Below are 20,359 nucleotides of genomic sequence, written 5' to 3' on the forward strand. Positions count from 1 at the left end.
GGATTTATGTTCTAGTTATAGTCTTTTACTGATGCTAGTTTTGTCTCTGTTTTCCTAACTATGGTTGGTTTCCTTTGCTATTACTAAAAGTGTAAGTCTGCTAAAGCTGGGAAGATGTTTATCACTAACTCAGAGTGAAGGTAGTGGTTTACTTTGCAGGGAACATGCTCCAAGTACTCTGACTGGAAAAGTAAACCAGCTGGAAGTCATCCTCCGGCAGCTACAAACTGACCTGAGAAAGGTAAGAGACCACTAGCACCATAACTGTTCTCCAGTTTTAGTGGTTTTATTTTTACACAGAGATCATCAAGGGCTTGAAAGAAGTACATCAGTTAACCTACACAAGAGGACTCAGTGGTTGCTCAGAGCACTGAGGTGCAGAAGGTCCTGTGGGAATGGTTATGTGAGGAAATTGGGCCAAGGCTAAGTAGTTTATGGGTCTTTACTCCAGAGCAACAGTCCTACAAATAGTCATACCCCAGAAAAAAGGAAACACTTCATCCTTATTTATGGTACTTTGGATTTATATAGGATAGGAATATGGACAGGGCACTATTGCTAAGTAGTTAGCATCCCAGTTTTGTCATCCTTGTTGGCTTGTGCTACCTTGGTCATGTAGCAATGACTTGATTTGTGCCTCCTTTGCTGTCAAAATTTGGAGCTGGAGATATTGCCAGGGTAATAGAAATGAGGCTGCTCTTGGTAAGGAAATAATCATGTAAGGAAAAATACTGAAAATAGATATTGTTCTTCCTTGTTTGAAATCAATTACTTACAACTTGGGCTCTCACATATGATTTATTACAGCTAAAAGCTTCTTATGCTTTTAATGCTTATTTTTTTTTTTTGTTAGATGGTGTAAATGCCTTTAATTTTTCTATTTAACTAAGATCTAGTTTTCTTTTTAGCTTGTAGTATTTTCTTGGAATGAATGAGGTAGTTGGAGCATATTTGGGGAATTAACTTACAGTTAACAGTTGTCAGAATGAATTAGGGAGCTCAGCTGTTATGACTTGCATAGAAATATTAACAACAAAAATAAATGTTGTCATCGTAACTACTTACTTTGCTCAACTTGTATCTTTGTTAACCAGGAAAAACAGGACAAGGCAGTTCTCCAAGCAGAGGTGCAGCACCTGAGACAAGATAACATGAGACTTCAGGAAGAGTCTCAAACAGCAGCCGCTCAACTGAGGAAATTTACAGAATGGTTTTTTAATACGATAGACAAAAAATCCTAATGGCTGGGGCCCTGCAAAATACTTATTTGAACAACGTAACAGCTATATCTTTGAATTAGCGGGGTAATAATTTCACTGTGTTCACAATCCATTTTAGGTGTTTCTGCTACATTTTCTGTCCAGCTTTATTCATCTGAAAAGGAGAGAGAACTGTGGCAACCCGTCTTTAAATTCGTATGAAGAAAGCAGAGAATAGCAGATACTTGTTTGTGTGCAGATGAATGTAAAAAATTCTTAGTGTCATTTTAGACATTTTTAGAAATTGCTCTGGCTGGGGCTTGCCTGAAGAGGAATATTTGAGGTTTTAGTTCCTGCATTTCAGGTGTGCTGGTGAAGATGTTAAAGCAATTTAAATTAGCTTGGGCTTCAGTATTGTAAGATAAAAAGAATAACCAGACATATACTTTAATGTTTAAAAGGTGCTCTATTTTTTTGTATGTACAGTAGTTTTATTTCCACAGTCCACATTGTCATAGCAATAAGAATGGAGGTATAGTGAATAGTCACAGAGCTGTGTTTATAAAATGTTAGCACTGACGTGTTTAACACTAGTTTGGATGCAGATACATTAGAGATTATTTATTTGCAGGAACAAATGGTGCCTGAATATAAACAGTGTTCTGATTTTCTAAAAATACACATGCCTTGTAAATGGCTCACTGGGGTTAGCCCACTCCCAACTTCAGTTACTTTTGTATAGTTGATGTTCAGCTAAACAGCTACACTGCTTAACTATTGAAATCATGTATGGTGTGAGCCAGCCAATCAGTTGTACAATGCCAAATTTGTTTATCTTTGTACAGAAGCTTTGATCAAGTGTCTTGTATTTAACACCTTTATTTAAGCTTATTTAACCTTAAATTGTTGTTTTTATAAAGTTTGTTTTATCTGCACTATGGTGAGGTCAGTTGGTTGCAAGTTGTAATATTTTGAGCTTGCCAAGACTGTACTGAGGAATTCTAGAAAATTCTAACAATTGGATGCTGCTAGTACACAATTGATTTGTTTGTATGCTTTAACATTTTTAACTGTTTAATTTGAAATGAACATACATCCTGCTTTTTTAATAAATGTTAAAAATCTAAACCTGAAATATTTTATCTTGTATTATCTGCAGTCATTGTTACCAGTAATAACTCAGGTTTCTTTTCAGCTTGGTCCCTGGGCTCTCCATCCAGAGGCAGTTCAACCCCTCAGAGCTGTCAGCATCCCTTGTTACTGAGGAGGGGTTGACACCATTATCACAGTTAATTTCTTTGGTGCATCCTGTCCTGGAAGCCAGGAGTTGACTTCCCCATTCTGAACAAAAGCTGTTTGGGCTGTTCATAGGCATTGATTAGTGGCCTAGGAGAAAAAAAAAAAAAAATCCTGCTTTACTGACAAACACATCCTGGAGAAAATGTTCAAAAGAGGTTTAGTTTCTTCATATTTCCTTATATGTTAGTTGTAGCAGGAAATAACTTGCCATCTTCTTGTGCCAGCAACTGAGGATTTGATTGCAGTGTTAGCATATGTAAGATGCTTTGTGTACAGTACTGAGCTTAAAGTCTACACCAAAAAAGGACACCTTTGCAAAATGAAATGAAGCTAATGAGCACATTTGAGTTATCCTGAGGAAAAAAAAAAGTTCAAGACCATTGTTTTGTCCCAGTTTCTTCTTGGCTGCTGAATGCATTCAGGCAAACCTATGGGAAATTATTGAATAATTAAAAAATATATTCAACTCATGCAACTAAAATTCCATGTCTATTGTTAGTGCACATTGGATGAGAAATGTTTTTAAAATTGAACAAATGTCTGTCACTGCTGTAACAATTATTCTGAGAGACTCTTCTTAGCAAAGGTTGTATATGGGCAAATAATCAAGCCTTTGGTATCCTTTGAAATTCAAAAGACGTTTTTGTGTTGTATTTTTCATCAAAAACTCTTGACTTTTACATACCAAACAATATCCACTAAGCTGTATTAGCAGGGTAATTAAACATGGCAGTCATGAGTTACAGTAGCTTCTGATTTAAGCACCTTACAGAAGTCATTAGCAAACCCATCTGGCTGGAGACCTTGCCAAATATCAGTGCTGAACAACGTGGGCAGTTTGTCTGTGAACACGTTTCTGTAGGATTGGTCTGTTCGCTTTGAAAAGCTGTGCTAACGGAAATGAACTCGAGAGTAAGCTGGCTCTGAAGGGACACAGGCTTGGATAAGAGTTTATTGTCCAATATTTATTTTAGTTCTTTATCTCAGTTATTGAAAACCAGCAGTTATAACTACATATACAAAAAGGACTTTCAGTAGTTATTTTTTCCATTTTTCCCATCCAACTGAAAACATTTGATTTCCAAAAGTGACAGAAAGCTTTGTCTATAGAGCTCCTAGTTATTTTGCTGACAAAAGCAGTTGTGTTGGGGGCACATGGTTCTTCCTTAATTAACCTTCACCATGGGGAAAAGTCTTTTGTCTGGCTTTTAGTGTTTTAATGACATGGGAATATTTATCAGAGACCATAATACGGTTTTGGCATAGGTAAAGGACGTTTAATTGGACATTTTAATTAACTGGAATTTTTAAGAATAATCCTCTTGGAAGCCTTGTGCTCACAAAAAATGCCTGGTTTAGACACATGAAGGCAAAGACTACGTTTACATGAGCAACAAGTGTGGAGCACTAGGAAAATTCAGGGTGTTGCTAACCCAGGTTTTGGAGATCTTTCAGGCTCTTCCTTGTCCAGCTCCAGGACTGGATGCCTTTTAGTGGCTGAAATCATGTTAGATTGGCTCTGTGTGAAGGCTCTGTGCTCTTAAGCCCATTCCATATGATCTGAAGCCAAGTAAGTGGAGGTGATTGGGAAATTGACTTCAAAGATGTGTTTGTGATCTGAATTCAAACAGTAATATGGAAATATTTAAAACATCAACAAAGTCCACCCAGCACAGCAAGCCATGCTATGCAGTACTGAGGGGCCAAAATCAAATATGAGTCGATGCAGATGTTTACGTCTGTAAGAGGGAAAAACACCAATCATGGCAAAATTACAAAATGTTCTGTTTCTGCCCTAGAAGTGACATATCAAGATTTATATGCACATCTTTATTGATGGGATCCTTATTGACACATTTATCACAAGTGGACTGTATTTTATTAGGTACAGTTTTTTTCTGAGGCCACTATTACAAACATAAGCAATAATTTCAATTTTTTTTTTGTTGTTGTTCCTGAGAGGGTAGTCTATTTGGTTTAGGCATGTGAAAGCTTTATACAGACACTATTTAAGTCCTCTGTGTGTTATTCGATATAAATTCTCAAAATAGTTCATCTTTCTTATGCCTGAAATCCAGTAATGTGGAACAATGTTTAGAATATTTGTAATGCAAACTAGCTAATTGTAGAGCAGTTGCTTGGGAAAACAATTTTCGGTATGGAAAATAAGAGAATTGCTGTGTGCATTATGTTGTTACAGCACTTCTTGAGCTCTGTGCTGACTGGTTCTAATATAGAAAAAAGTCAGTGAAACTCAGGAATTTGTGTTGGACAATTTGAAGCCATCAGAGCCATTAATTATTGCCAAAACAAGTTATTCTTCATCCCATCTTCCTTCTTCTACAGCAAAGACTATAATGTCTTTCAATTCAAAAGCAAATCTTGATCTCATCTCTTTTCTCCATGCACAGCTATATTTCCTTTGATTCTTTGCACTTCCTTTATTTCTCTCTTTCACCATGTTGCCTTTATTTTCTCTCATGGAGACTCCAATGGCAGAAGGAAAAGTTCTGTAATAGGTGCCTGGTCTGGCCAGCCATAGAGTGGCAGGGCTGAAGCATTTTGCTGTGTTAGCTCCACAGTGGCCACAGAACAGAAAGCAAGGCTGGTACAATTACATCCAGTCTTGCCAAGGAAGATCTTTGCTGTTTTGCAGACTCTGAAGTCAATTGCTGTCTTACACAGTGGTAGCTTTCTGGAGACATTTTTGACTCGTGGGTAAAACAACCAGTCCACATATTTCCATAATAACTGTATCTAGCAGATTTCCAAAACCTTCACCATGGAAGCAATTAAAAATAAAAAGGGGGTGGAGGTGGGGGATAGAGAGGAAATTTTTTTAGGTTTTATTTTGATTCTCCTTTCAGACAGACAGCCAACATCTCTGGCTGTTGTACTGTCTTAAAAGGCTGTAGCAGGACCAGGGAATGGAATGAAGAGACCAAATTGCTCATAGCCTTCTAGTTCAGAAATCACAGGAAGGCTTCAGATCTATTAGTGTTGGAATCCTATTTATTTTATTGACTTCTCAAGGGAAATTGTATTATGTCCTTTGTTTCATATTTTTTTGTCCTTCTCTTACCACAGCTATTTAAAGGCTTCTTTCTATACAGCATCACAGAATTACTCTAGTAGAGGTCATTGTTAAGGAAACATCCCAGTTTACTCATTCATGAGATTCCCTGGCAGTTGCACTCCCAAGAGTGTGCAGTTTCACTGCTGACACCAAAGCCTCTTCCAAAGGGTGACTCCAGGAAGCTGACAGGTGCCCTGCTTGGCTTCTTCACATCCCCCTCATGCAGTCAGATCAGATTTCCTTCCCAGTTCGACCCCAGCTTTCCCCAGGTAGAGTCCCAGATGTCTTGTTCCATGAAGCCATTTATTCACAGTGCACTAACAGAGAGACAGCTTGAGCTGCTGCCAAAAAGCAGCAGATGAGCATTTTCTGAACAAAGTCGTTAAAAATTTTTTAAAAATTAAAAGTTACTGAATATGCTGTTGATACCAATTCAGGTGCCCATGTGTGTAGACATCAGCTGGAGATGTTTAAAATAATTCTGAGTGATCATGGGAAAGTAAGGAGAGAAAACCATGCTATGTGAAAAAGTGGGATATGTGAAGTGCAGCAGTAGTAATCATGGGCAATATATTACTGATGATTCTATGTCCAAAGACTAGAACTTTAAAAGAATAGGAATTTTTCACAACCTGTTTTATGTTTTTTAAATCCACTGTTTGGAACCCAGAAAACAATTGTGAGCTTACCTTGAGAAAACCCATGTATTAGCCCTGACCAGAAACCTTGGAGAAGGTCTGCAAAACTCAGATAGTTATGACTGAATTTAAGTGGAGCTTGGTTATGCTGAACACAAATTTAAAATGTTAGAAACTCATTCCTTTTTTTTCTTTGATTCCTATTTTGGTACATATGAAAATGTAAGATTATTTGAGTAAAAAGAGCTGTTAGTAATAGAATAAATAAATGACCCCAGGACTGTCTAGCAGCAAATAGTAGTCTGGTCATCTGAGATTCTTGTTACCACTAAATTGTAGTCTTGCTTTCAGCTCAGGCATAGATAGATAATATTTTCTGAAAGATTTTTTTATGGAAACCTGACTTCTTCCCAGTGCTGTGTTTCTGCCTCTGCATAGACACTCTATTCAAGAAGAATAAATATTCCTTGCCCAAATCCAAGATACAATGTTTCTTTCCAATGAGCAATGTTTCTCTTGTGTGTGAGACCAGAACTCCAGGAAGTGTATTCTAGCAGTAGTGCAATTTTTAGCTTTTTGTGCTGAAGGCTGACTGTCTCCTGCCACACAGCTTCTGGATTATTGGTCTTCCTTTTGTTTGCTAAAAACTGAGTTTCTCAGTAGGGGGTTCAGTAAAAACAAGCACAAAACAAAAAGCTCCTTCAGACTGGCAATGTCTTCATTTTTTAGGAAATGCATGGGATTTTGTAAAGGTACAAACATCCTTTGATGTTCCTTTCTGTGTCTTTTCCTGTCAGCAAGCTTAGCAAGGAACTTCAGGGTGGCTCAATACTTGAACAATTCAAAGACTGTTTGAAATACTGAAATACTTGTGTATGGGTAGGGGATCTTCCACACAAGCTCTAATTAATATGCAAATATGTTCAGTGTGCTTTCAGACTGTATGCAGACCAGAGGCAACTCTGCTTCCAGTGGGGGAAATGCTATTCCATCAGCTACGCAGCCTGAACAGTGAGGAATTAGACAATTGAGTTATCTGCCACTCAAAGGAGAAAGAAAACAATGGGCTCATTCCTACATATTTTTATGTCACATAGCAAACAGAAGCTGTAAAAAATGTAGCCAGAAAAGGTCCAAATGGCACCATTAAATTGAGCTGTGCATAAACTGGGTGGCCGATTTCCTTTAAAAATATCAGAAAATGTATTCACTTCCTCTGGTGTAAATCAGACTTAATATAATAGAAATTACTGAAGAGAGGAAAATTGGGAAAAGAATCAGCCTCTTTGTGAGGAATGGTGAATTACATCCAGACCATATTTTAAAATGAGGTCAAGTGATTAGACCAAAAACAGGATATGAAAATAAAATTGAAGTTGTTCTTTATTAACTGTGACCTCAGTAGTCCACAGTGGTTTGGCTTATTGATTTCTAATGTTAATGTGGTTTAAACTTCTTACTAAGCTCTGAAGAATGTTCTTTCAACAGAACCATATCTATTAAATGAGTCATTTGCTCTTTAAAAGTAGATAGCTTTACAGCACAGCACGCCATAAGCCTCCTAACGTCTCGCCAATTGTCCAGCAGGATTGTTGATGTATACAGAGAAACTTTAAAGGGATGCTGACAGGAGAGTTTCATCATCTGTAAATAGCCTTATTAAGGCTCAGGCATAAAATCCCCTTGGGTTTTTTAAGTGCGAATTCTTGCTATGACTGTGTGTCAGTACCTTCTTTTCCAGTCTGTCCTAGTTTGTTATTGCAGAACATCCTAGCATTGCTCAGCTGCTGATTAATTTTAGTTGGTTTGGTTTTTTGTTGCTTTTTTTTTTTTTTTAATAAATCAAACATGAACTAGAAGAGAGTCTGAAAGAAACCTAAGGAGAGAGAGTGAAATCAATCTGAAGAGTAACACAAGGGAGCATCCTTTTAAAATGTTTTTATAATGTCACAGAGATGCTTTCATAATCCTCTTAGAGTGAAAGAGAGAAAAATGACTAGGCTTGCACATGTAACAGGCTAGTCTATAATTCCTGAACACACCACAGTTTCTCTGTCACACCATGTGTACAGCAGACCCCATTGCAGTGAATGGGTACAATATGGTAACAATGATTTGTCCACATTTTACAATAAACGCTACAAATTCCCTCCATAAAAATCACTGGTTTTCATCTGTAGGAAGGTTCTCAGAAACACCCAAGCTGCACTTCTTAGAGTGATATGGAAATATTCAGTTACTGTTGATGGCATGAATCCATTAGTTGATGTTGTGAATGAGAGAGAGCATGCTAAGCTCATTCTAAGCTGTGCTGGCACTAAATGCAAATGCTCAGAGGCATCAGAGTTGCAGATACACCTGCACCTTCTCCTTGAAGGGAATATGCCAGAAATATCAAAAGCCTGTCTAATATCTAATACTTGATTTAATCAGAATACAGATGAGAGCAATGTAGCTGCTGGCAGAGATACTTTGGTCTTTTGATGGAGACAGGTTGTTTTTACCCAATGTTCACAATCAAATCTTTCCTCCTCACTCATGAGGACTGTTTTTTTCCTTCTGCTCCTGTTGTGGAGCTTTGAGCAGCTTCCTAAATTGCATGGTCCCATCTGGCACCTGAGGAAAGTGTAATTTTCCCCAGCATCTTGCAGATTATTTTATGAGTCCTTTTGTTACAGACAAGTCTCCCATTCTTTTTATGAGTGCCCAGCTGGCTTGCAGGCTCCCTGCTCTCTTTTGCTCCCCTTCCTCCACTGGCTTCATCTGCCCCATGTGCTGCAGCTGCTTACTTGCATGCTGGAGTAAAGCAGGAAGCCCCTGTGCTGTCCTCCTTTAGCCTTTCAAACTGTCCACTCTCAGCACTGGGTGCCACATCCAGACCATGATTTTGCCAAGAAAGGTTGGACCAGATGATCCTTGAGGTCACTTCCAACCTGGTATTCTGTGAAATATAAGAGATTATGTCCTTCCCACTTACCTGAGTATTTCTGAAACATTTGCTTGTGGTCATTTAATGGTAACTCTCAGCAATCTGGTGTTACCAGTACTGAGCACAAACTGTGGATCACAGCTGGAAGTGCAGGAAATCAAGTGGGCTTGAAAAAATGTAAACAGCTTTGTCTCATTAAAGTCATCAAAAGGGAAAAGTGGCACAAGAAACTTCACATACTTTGAGGAAAGGCTTATTTCTAGGTCACATGATCTTCACTGGCTAAACCTGATTTTTTTGTTCCTTTTTTTTTTAATATATGGTTTTAGTTTTAAACAAACTTCCACAGAAGCCATGAGATGATTCAAACTTTTTTGTAGAGCTTTTTCTAGTGGCAGACAAATAAATTCAGGGTTCCTAGGTTATTTTGGAGGTAACCATAGGAGCTATATCTGTATTTAAAGTGCATGAAGTATCTTTTCTAATGTCCAAAGCAGTGGCCTGTATAGCTGAATAGTTATCCCTTTGAAAGTATATTTAACTCCCAATATGTATTAAGTATTGTACTGTCTAAAACTGCCCTTCTCTGTGAACCTTTTACAACTGGGGCTTTATGTTCTAACTCTGAGCAGGAAGTATAGAGAATTCTGGTTTTTAATGAGGCTGCTTTTTGTTCTCTTAAAATAATCTGATGACCTTAAACTTGCTAAGACAACATTTCCAGAAAAGTAAATTCTCTCTTTGAACTCTAAGTGCATTTGCATCATTTGGTCTGTATGGATTCAGAAGGTTGAAAATCCATTTTTCATACAGGCAGAGATATTTTTCCTCCCCTGTGAGGAACCACATTTCCTTTTGAAGCTGTTGCACTTACTGTCAACTTAACAGGACTTACAATTTGTGACAGAAATTTTGGCTGGCAGGAATGTCTGGGGGTCATCAGGTCCAACCTCCTGAAGCAGCACTGCCATTTTACCATGTTAGGTATGGCTTTTTCCAGCTAAGTCTTAGAAACCTCCAAAGACAGAGGTTCCACAACCTCTCTGAATACCCTGTATTATCCCCCACTAAAGCTGGAAGATTTTTCTGACATCCATCCCAGCCATAATCTGTGGATGTTCCCTCTTGCTGGCAATACCAGAATTTTGTCTTGTTTCATTTGTGTAAAAACCCCAAAAATAGTTGTAGACTATTATTGAATCATCCCTTAGTCTCTTCTTTATCAGATTAAACAAGATTAAAAAATTCAATTTTCTCGACTGCCACTTTTTGCCTTAAGGCTCCTGAGCATTTTAGCAGTTCTCTGCTGCTCTCTCTTCAGTTTTTTTTTATCATCCATCTCATACTGGGAGACCAAAAAAGAATACAATATTCCAGTTGAAGCTTTACCAGACAGTTATTTAACCCAATTTTCCAGGGACATGCAGCATAACTGTAGTTTCTACCCTGTTCCTTCTCTTTCCCACCAACCTCAGTGCTCTCTGGACGTGCAATTTTTTTTTTTTTTTCCTTTTGTTACCTCTGAGAGTTTGTCTGGCTATGGTTTGGGGAAAGCAGATGCTTTGATGCTTTGCTATTGATGTAATCTGTGGAAGTGGCCACAAAGTCACCTATGCAGAGGCACACATACTCTTGATAGACACAGTCAAAAATGTTAGTGTTGGGCAGAAGTTGAAATAAAAAAACACATATGTACACATTCTGTGTGTTGCACATTCACTGAAACTCCCCAGAGGAGTGTGGTTACTGAAAGAAAAATAAAATTCTTTGGTTCAAGGTTGTTTCCAAACATGCTGTTGCCATTGCAAATCCAAGAAGGGTGCTTGGTAGCAATCTCCTCACTTGTGTTTCTGCTACAGATTCTCAAAGAAGATCTGTCTGGATGAAGCCTCCTATATCTGGAGTCACCATGTACATTTTCTTAATAGCTGGAGAAGGAAAATAAGGGTTTGCAGAAGGTGCTTCAGCTGGATGATATCCCAGAGCTCCTCTGAAGTGAGTCACCCACTGACAGTTCCTTTCTCTCTCCCTTCAGTACAAGAGGAGCACCAGAAAAGGAGCACAGGTGTGGAGTTCAGCACTATAGTATGCTTTCTGGAGTTCTTAATTTTTCATTGCTCTTGTTGCCTTTGATGTTTAAATTAATGTTATGAAGATCTTGAACAAAATGCAAAACACCCTGACCTGCTTTAGCTACAAGCTAGATCAGTGTTTGGATTATTTGAAGTCAGCCTGTTTTGTGTTTGACACAAGGTATTATCCCTTGAAGGTGATTTTTCACTTTGAGTAAATGAAAACAGGAGACGTGAGATGCACTCACCCAATTTATCTTAGCTGAAACGAGTTTGAAGCATTGTTGGATGCCTCAGTAAATGATATACGATCATCTGGAAACAGGCTTCTACAAACCAGGTTTTCTATCCTTTTTGGACACATTGTCCATTGTTCAGCTGGATTCAACCTGATATTAAAGTAAGATCTAGTGGAGGCCCTAACAGAGTATCTAATAAACAAAGTGACTTTGAGCCTAACCTATTAGTGTGTTATTCTAGTTTGCCTCTAGAGTAATTCACTTTACTTAACCTTACTATCCTTAATATTAGCTTCAAACTACAGCTACTCATTGTTGAATCAAGTCCTGTGTTTTGATCAAGATACAGAGAACTGTATTTTTAAAAGTGCTGAGTCTTTGTTTGTTTTGGAAGATGTTAAAACATGTTAAAGAAAATTAGTTCTAGGCTGAATATTTGTATGACAAGTTCTGCCTACAGCAAATCTCTATGACTGAGCTGCAGATCTCTCAAAAGAAGATTTAAAATTGGAATTTTTATGCAAGTCTTAACACTTGTTATACCAGAGGATGTTGCCATAATAATAAGTGGAATAACAGAGTGTTGTCACACTGCATTGCATTTCTGACCTCGGTTTCATCTTGTGAGACAAATTGATCCTCAAACATTAAGGCCATAAAGGACTATCTGGGGAAAAATGTTTTCTGGATACTTGTAATGAAACTCAATATGCTTCATGATTAAAGTAAATTAATTCATTGTTGTGACCGGTTTGTAAATGACAGTGCAAAAGCAAAATGCAAAGCAGAAAGCACCACCAAACCAAAAAACAAGCAATACTCAGGATTTTTTACCTATGCCTTTGTTTTACATTCCACAGATAAAACTTGCCAAAGAGCAAGAATATATAAAACTTAACACTCTGTGTTGAGTTGAAATTAAATCCTCTGGTTATTTGTAATGCACAATAATGTGAAACAACGGAACATTTCTGGGTTTTCCCTCTCCAAAGGAAGCCATCAGCAGCCAACTACAGCAGATAAATGCAGGTGGGTTGTGCTCTCTTTATTACTGCAAGACAGGCTGGTGCTCAGAGTCTCTCTGGCTGTGCAGGACATGGAGAGAAGGAGAACTACTGAGATACACCATTACATTTGTGCCTCCATAGCACCGACATACTGAACCACCTCTGCATCTTTTTCATACTCAGTTGATCGTGGTACTGAAGTTGTTTGGATCATTCTTCAAGGTAATGGAAATTTTGTTGGGGAACAGAGCCAGGATCAAATGAGCCAGAGTAGCTGAAAGAGCAACAGGTCTACCTGCCTCCCCCTCTTCATGCCCTGGGCTTCCTTGCTGCAGCCTGGGATATGTGCCAGGGATTGGAATCCCAGCAGGCTGGAGTGACTCACCCACCAACATGTTGAGAGGTTAAAGCTCACCCTCCCTCCCATTTATACCTATGGAAGATTTTGGCCGGGAGTGTAGTTATTTTGACTCACTAAAATGAGTCTGTTCTTGGGGCAGGCCAGGCTGCTGCAGTTTAGTCTCCTTTCATCAGAGCCTGGAGAGAACTACATGCATTCCCTAAATAGAAGCAGGCGTCAAAAAGCACTTCAATCTGGCAGGAAACTCCTTTCATGCCTTTGATGTAAACTGGTGCTGAGGCAGGAAAACTTGCCCAGCTCTGTGGAGCCTGAGTTCTGTCACTCCCTCCAGAAAACAGAGGGCAGAGCACCTTTGTTTTTGCTGATAGAGCCTATTACTCCACAGGTGAGTGTACTGCTGCCAGGCACAAATGATCCATAATCCAACAGCGATTGTGGAAACAACATGTATGAAATTCCCTGTGAAGATACCATATTTGTTTCTCAAAAATTATTTCCTTTTTGCAAGCCTACTTTTAGTCTATAAAATATTTCTTCTTTTATGAGTATTTCTCCAGTAGCAGAACTGGGTTTATCAGGGCATGCATCAATTTATATGTGAAACCTCACAGGAGAATCTCCTTTTGGCACTATCCTGTATTTCATACGATTTCACCTTCCTCTCATGTTCTCCACCATTTCAGAGATGAACTTACACATCTCAGTGCCTAGATCTGATAACCAACATAGGGAAGGTAACCTAGTATTAGGTGATTGTCTTAAGGGAAAACTTACATCATTTTAAGCAACTGCAACTCAATGAGCTGTTAAAAGAACCAGCGGTTCTGTTGCTCTTGGTTTTCTCCAAAAATGTCCAGAGCAGAGGTGAGAGTTTCAAAACTGGAGGAGTCTTTCTTTGCTCTTTCTGTTCACCACTTCACGGAAAAAAATTTCACCTTTTGTCCTTACCCCTCTAATGAAATCCCAGCACTCTTGGTCAGGTGATCTACTTTGATTTGCTTGCAAAATGCAATCAATAATCTCATTTAAAAGACTTGCTGAAGGCAGGGAATCTCCCTCATATTGGATATGCTATCAGAGAAGAATCTTCCATTCTGGATGCAACCTGACCTCCAGCCTGTAAAGATAACTAGCCTGAGAGAGCATGAGGGATTTAGTGGCAAAATCAAATGTGTGAAGAGATTTTGATAAGAGCTCTGTGCTGTTACTGAAGAGTTATTAGGATTATACCACATTTCAGCTTTTCGGTCACACAATTTTTCCAGATTTTCTAAATAATTGTGTTTGAGCCAATATACACAGGGTGATGTAAGGTACAGATGGGTGAATATGTTGACACGCTGAAAGCATAAGTAGCAAAAGACATGGTGTTTCTCTTGCTTGCCTCATTGCACACAGATGACAGCCACAGTCACAGTCTTTCTGGGAAATCATGAGTTTCTTTGATTATGACTGAGAAAACGCCCATTTCCCATTTTCAGAAAGCTGTTTCAGGCACTGCTTCAGGAGAAAACCAAATCAGCTGAAGCCTGAATGCAATATTTTAGGTTCCTAGTGCAGAAACCTGAGCCATTCTCCCCCACCCCCACCCATTTTGTTGTTAAGTACAAATACACACAACAAGTTTCATGGTAGAGGAGACCTGTTTTGAGAATGGGGAGCCACACTGTACCTGACTTCTAGTCTATATCAGGTTCCAATCTTTTAGAAAAGGAATGCAAGAGTCTTCCAAGGCTAGATTTGGGACCAGACGTATATTTTATAATAATCCCTAGCAATATATCAAATGTCCTTTTAGATTTAGGTAGTGTAGGATTTCACATAGTGACTACATCTCCTGAGGCCTCAAGAAGAGCTCATTGACAGTCTAGGAGTAAGCTGCACCACTACTGAGGGAAATATGACACTCAAAGATAAAGAAGAGTGCAAGTAAGGAGACAAAAAACCAACTCTGCTCTGTGAATCTGTAAACTATCAGATTTACTGAGATGCCACCTCCACCTCTCCAGTTACTACCTTGTCAGAGGGTGCAGGGTCCCGTGCAGTCCCCATGCTGCATTTGCAGCCACACAGTCCAAGTGGTCCCAGGCAGGTAACTCCCTCACATTTGTCAGCTAACAGATCTGAGGAGCCCCGTGCTGATCCTGAAGCCTCATTGCACCTGATACAGCAAGAGCATTTGAACTCTGTGCCCCTCCTTATCTAGCCCCCACTGACTGCAGTAGAGCTGGGTACTTCTCTGTTTGCTGTGCCTTTGAGGTCCTTCATAAATAACATCAGTTCCTTAGACAAGGGGTCAAGCTGGCAGCTGATGTAAAACCCATAGAGCCACTGCTGGGCAAGGAAAGCAGATTCCTCAGCACAGAGTCACAGTTACCTGTTCTCTGGATGTTCTGCAGAGCCAGACACTCTACCTCCATTTTGCCTGTTTGTAGGGTATTCGTCTGGGTTTTTATTGAGCTGATGTTGACTTCATCGTTTAAGGCACTAGCAAGAGTTGTGCACACATGGGAAGGTCAGGGGAGATTCAAAGGCAGTTGACGGTGAATGTCTAGAATTTTTTTTTAAATAGAAGGTAAAGGCTAGGGGAATGCAAGTACAGCTACACAACAGGGAGGCAATGGAGACCATGGGAGTGACAGGGTCAGTTTTTCCTCCTGGAGGCCTGATGTGTTTTTACACAACCACCTCCCTGTTGGGGATCCCATATGGCTTCCCATCGCAGATAGAGCAGGCTGTGGCACCTCCCAGGAGCACCCAAAATGCAGATTGCCCTAGACAGATGTGACACAAGCACCATCACTGTGCATAAAGGCATACAAAATTTGTTTTAAGAATGAAAAAGCAGTGACACAAATCATTAATGCCAGACATCCAGCTTGTTCCCTGAGCTATACCTCTTTCCTCAAGAGCTGATTTCTGCTGCTTGAAGCTGCAGACAGCTGAGGTAGTGATGGACTTTAAATGAGTGTCATGTCAGTGTTTTCTCTGCCTGTGCCAGAGCCCTGGACAGCCAGACCTGGGAGGGGAAATTGTATTAAACTGAGCAGCAGGTGGAGAGACCATCCTGGCAGGACAGAGCCACTGCCATCCCCATCATATATTCTGTTGACAGCCTGCTCCAAGCCTGAGCTTTAGGGTACTCTCTTGACCCTGGAGAAGCCCTGGGTCAGATTTGGATGGTTCCATTGGTCTGTCATTGAACCTCAACCCGTTAACAGATTCAATGCACTTTGATATGAATTGGAGCCAAGGAAAATTTATATGGAAATCAGTTTGGTTTTTTTTCTCATGATGATAGAAGATGAACAATGCATAAAGCTTTGTTCCCTCTCTAGTGTAGGAGGTGAACAACAAACTCAATTTCACCTGAGATCAGCCAAGAAGAAGAAGCTGATTTTTGCCTTTGAAGCCTAAACATTGATCATTAAATAAATTATGCTATTACTTTCTTCAGGTGCATGGAAGGAATCTTTGCAGCCACAATATAAGAGATGTCCTATAGTTTCTTGGTTATTTCTTGTTGTACAAAGCAACTACTCCTATTTATATTGTGTGAAATATTATAGCCACTGGAGTTTTCTGCCTGGCTGATTCTGCATTAATTTACAATGAGCATTAGTCTTGTGATTTATGGACTGCCAGAATCCCTGAGTGGAATAACTTCCTTGAAGAAAGCTTCTCACCCACAGCATGGCTCAGACAGAGAGTTTCACTTGTCTCTGCCAGCTCCAGCATGGGATCTTGAAAGAAGAAAAGGGCAGGCAGGATGTGGCAGGTGAAACAGCAATTTTGGTGCTACAGGCAGCATTTGCTTTGGGTGAAAAGTCTAACATGGGCTCAGCCTTCTCTCTTGTTACTTCTAGGTGCCTCCTTTGGACACATGGGATCTGTCCAGGCCCAAAGGGAAACTACAAGTCTGTATTTATGTCTTCTGAAACTTTTGTATGGGAAAATTCATCAAATGGCTTGCACTTTTGTAGCTCAAGGGTTTGTGCCTTTTCTTCTTAAGAGCTGAGGTGGAATGTCTCCACTTAGGAGCTGGGATCTAAGGTCACGCAGGCATTATTGTTGATTTGCACAGGGATGCAAAAGCAGAGTCAGATTTCACAACCTGCAAATCCTTGGGAACTAGTTCTCTTATTTGGTTACTTGGTGTGGTGTCAGCACTGCTTTGAGGAGACAATAGCTTCAGAGAAGCATCACCCAAAGGAACTCCCTTTTCAGTGAACAATTTGGCAGGCACAACACCTTTGATGACTTAATATTGTGCTCAGAAAGACAGTAACTACTCCTGGCTTGAGAATAAAGGACAGGGAAAGAGGAGGATTTCAAGGCGTTTGGTTGTACCTTACATTCTTAGAGCAACACTCCTGCCTCCTCCTCCTCCCTGCCCCACTCCAGTGCTCCTCCCTGAGCTGCAGGGAGCAAAGAAAGCAGCAGGGGTTTTGGTAGCCTAGATATGGTGAGGCAACATGTTTTCATGCTCCAACTAGGTACTAGAAATGCCTCTACCAGGTATCAGTATCACAACTCATGCTAGTGGGCACTTTTGTTGTCAGTCTTGAAAGAGAGGCTAAAAGCCTTATAGACAGGCTTATAGACAGGACACAACCCAAACGTGCTTGGACACAACCCAAATGTTCTTGTCCAATTCACACATGAGATGTGATCATTGCACAGAGTGAGGGAATGCCTACTCTGTCTGCTCAAGCTTCACATGTCCTGGGTGACCATGTGCAGTGCTGCTGTGTCAGGGCTGGCACTGGGGAGGCTCTCACAAGCTCTGGGTCCGTGTCAGTAAAACAAAACTAAAGTGAAGGTTGCTGGTGAGTTTACCAGCCTGAGTTCACATAGCAGTGGGAACTGGAGGTTCTGATAAGATGTTTATAGTAGTTCATTGTAAGTGCATGTAGAGAGGTGAACATCACATGTGGCAAGAGAGATTATCTGGAGTAGCTTCTCTTATTAATCCTGCTGGATGCAATCAGCTCATTAAAGCAAAGCAAATTCCAAAGCAAATTGCCAGGGCTCACAGGATTACTTTGTGGATGAGAAGAGCTTGCCATTTAAACACTTCAGGAAATGATCTCACTTCCTCCTAGAAATTTTCAAAGACTGAAGAGCAGTTATATTTTTTTGGCCACATACATCTCCTCCATTTCCAGGTGTTTGAACATCGCACAGGACTCAGCTGTATGGCTCCTTAGGAAAAAATTGTTCATGATGGTCTTTTGCCAGGTTCTTAAAACTTGAGGTCTGAGAAAACATGGTTATAGATCTGGATGCTGATCGGAAAGAGGCTGAAATGGAAGAACACCAAAATGGGAGGCAGAGAACCTGAGAATATTCTTACTGTTGTGTTATTCAAATCAGGCAAAAAATGCTGTGCATCTTGGAGGAAATTTTATTTACAGTTTCTATTTATTTATTTGTTTATTTACTTTTTCTAAACCAAGGTGGTGGCATAGCTTGAAAGAATTTAGTGACCAAATTCCTAGTCCCCTCTAGGAATTATACCCATTGCTTTAGCTTGTGCTTTAACTGTACTTTCATTGTCAGGTCAAGTTTACTTATCCCAGAAACTGGGACTTATTTGAGTAACTGACTCATCCATATGAATCATCTCTTGTCCATGGATTGGGCTTTGATAAACATAAGAAATTCACTATTTTATAGGAGAAGCCCAAAGACACTTCTCCCATTGCCTATTGCTAGGATTTTTTTTTTTTAACCCAAGTGCCAATTATGAATTTATTTTCATTAATGTAAGAATGTCTTGGTTAAAAAAACAGTTTTCAGACGGGGATCTTCTCCTGGCTGAGGTAGCACCAAATGAACAGGTCTGTGCAATCAGTCACACACATAAGACTGTTCTGGTGGACTTCAGCCAAGCCATTAACATAACAAAGAAAATATGTGCTTATTCAGATTCTATTTATTATCCATATTTCATAACTTCTAAAGAGAGAATTACTTGAATAATGGCAGCATTAATATATTAGTAAAGATGCTTGTTTTAATCTTCAGTGTGATCTGACAACAGAAAAATACTGCCCAGTGTCCTAAAGTGTGTGCTTGTATGTGTTGGGGGGGATATGAAGGTCTATCTGTCCCAAATGTAATAGGAACCCTTATTATAAATACTGTGGAGTGCTCATTGATGTAGAGTTCACAAGAATATTTTCCTTTTTGTTTTTTTTCTTTGGTTTCTTTTTTCTTTTCTTGGCCTTCTTCACTGCCAGCTTGAAGAGCTCCTCTCCATTTTTCTAGTTCAGCACTGTGGTCTCTGGCCTCAGACATCCCTGCAACAGTGAAAGCCCTGTAGAACACTTGAGAGTTTTGCCAGCACCTACATAGGAGTGCTGCCTGTATAGGGTTTGTGTGGATTGCTGCCCAGCAGTTAGTGCACAGGCATTCAGATAACTCAAAAATGGCTATTGAGGAAAGCCAGTGGGCTGCAGTAAGAAAGATTCAAATCTACATTGCAATGCCTTGGAATAATGTTTGTATGCCAGCAAAGACAACACCTTCACTAGCTTGACTTGAATTTCTTCAAAAAGAAATATCCAAGTAACTTTTTACTGGCAGGTTTTTATATCATTCTTCTTCAGGTACTGGAAAAACAGGAATTCAAATAAAGCTAGAATTCTGTGTGGTGCTTTCCTCTTCATTTCCTAAGTTTTCTAAAATAGTACAGTTTGGGGATTGCTGATACCTAACTATATAGTTGGCCTGCAGTTTTCCTATAGAACAGATTATATTTTTTTAAGGATTTTTTCCTGTAATAGCCCATAGCAGATGGTTAGAATTTGGCATCTGGAGAGATGTTGATCTACAGATATACCTTATCTTCACCCACAACAATCTGTTCTAGAATTAGCTCACTTATAAACTGATACAGATGTTTTTTTCCTTCATTAACCTTCTCCAAAGTTGGCAGCAACACAAAAAATCAGGGAACATGACCATTTCTGCAGGTTTCAGCACCTGCAGGTGCTAGGGGTGGTGAAGGATGGAGAGAGAGCTAAACCCTGCCCACACCTCTCAAACTTTCCAGGCAGCTGGGTTGTGGTTTGGGCATCTGGGCTGGCTTCCAGAGGCAGCAGCCATTGCTGCAGAGGGGCATTGCTGTCTGTGTGCTGGTGTGGAGAGCACCACTCTGCCTCTGACCACAGGAGCCCAGCCCTGTGGGCACATGGGGCTGTGGCAGGGAAGGCTCACTGCTGTCTAGTGGAAAAAAATGTTTGAACACTCTTCTGCTTGAAAATATTGGTTCTGCCTTGTTGAAGATGGGGGTACATTGCAGTCTGGTCACACATGTTTTGTCCCAGGACCTTTGCTTCCTGCAGTACAGAGGCTGGCCAGATAAAAGTGCAGAAATAATGTAGCTAACGACAGGCTCTGTATTTTTATTTGATTTTTAATGACTTTGTGGTGCAACACAAGATGATTAGACAGCATGCAGTATGGCAAAGTGGATGAAACTAGCAGGATAACTTCAGAAATAATAATCTCTCAAGTTATTTCCCATGCAAT

General features: G+C 39.8%; 1 protein-coding gene across 3 annotated transcripts in view; it reads left to right on the forward strand.

The window, feature by feature from the left end:
* SIPA1L2 (signal induced proliferation associated 1 like 2) overlaps positions 1–2,327 on the forward strand; it is a 126,495-nt gene extending 124,168 nt beyond the window's left edge. For all 3 annotated transcript variants that reach the window (XM_041485498.1, XM_041485499.1, XM_041485500.1), the window contains 2 exons: positions 160–241; positions 1,095–2,327. In XM_041485498.1, the coding sequence (XP_041341432.1) occupies positions 160–241; positions 1,095–1,241 (229 nt within the window). In that variant the 3' untranslated portion in view covers positions 1,242–2,327. The remainder of the gene's footprint in view (positions 1–159; positions 242–1,094) is intronic.
* The last annotated feature ends 18,032 nt before the right edge of the window (positions 2,328–20,359 follow it).

Source organism: Pyrgilauda ruficollis, unplaced genomic scaffold, assembly GCF_017590135.1.
Source record: "Pyrgilauda ruficollis isolate IOZ18807 unplaced genomic scaffold, ASM1759013v1 scaffold70, whole genome shotgun sequence".
In the NCBI taxonomy this organism is placed as follows: Eukaryota; Metazoa; Chordata; class Aves; order Passeriformes; family Passeridae; genus Pyrgilauda; species Pyrgilauda ruficollis.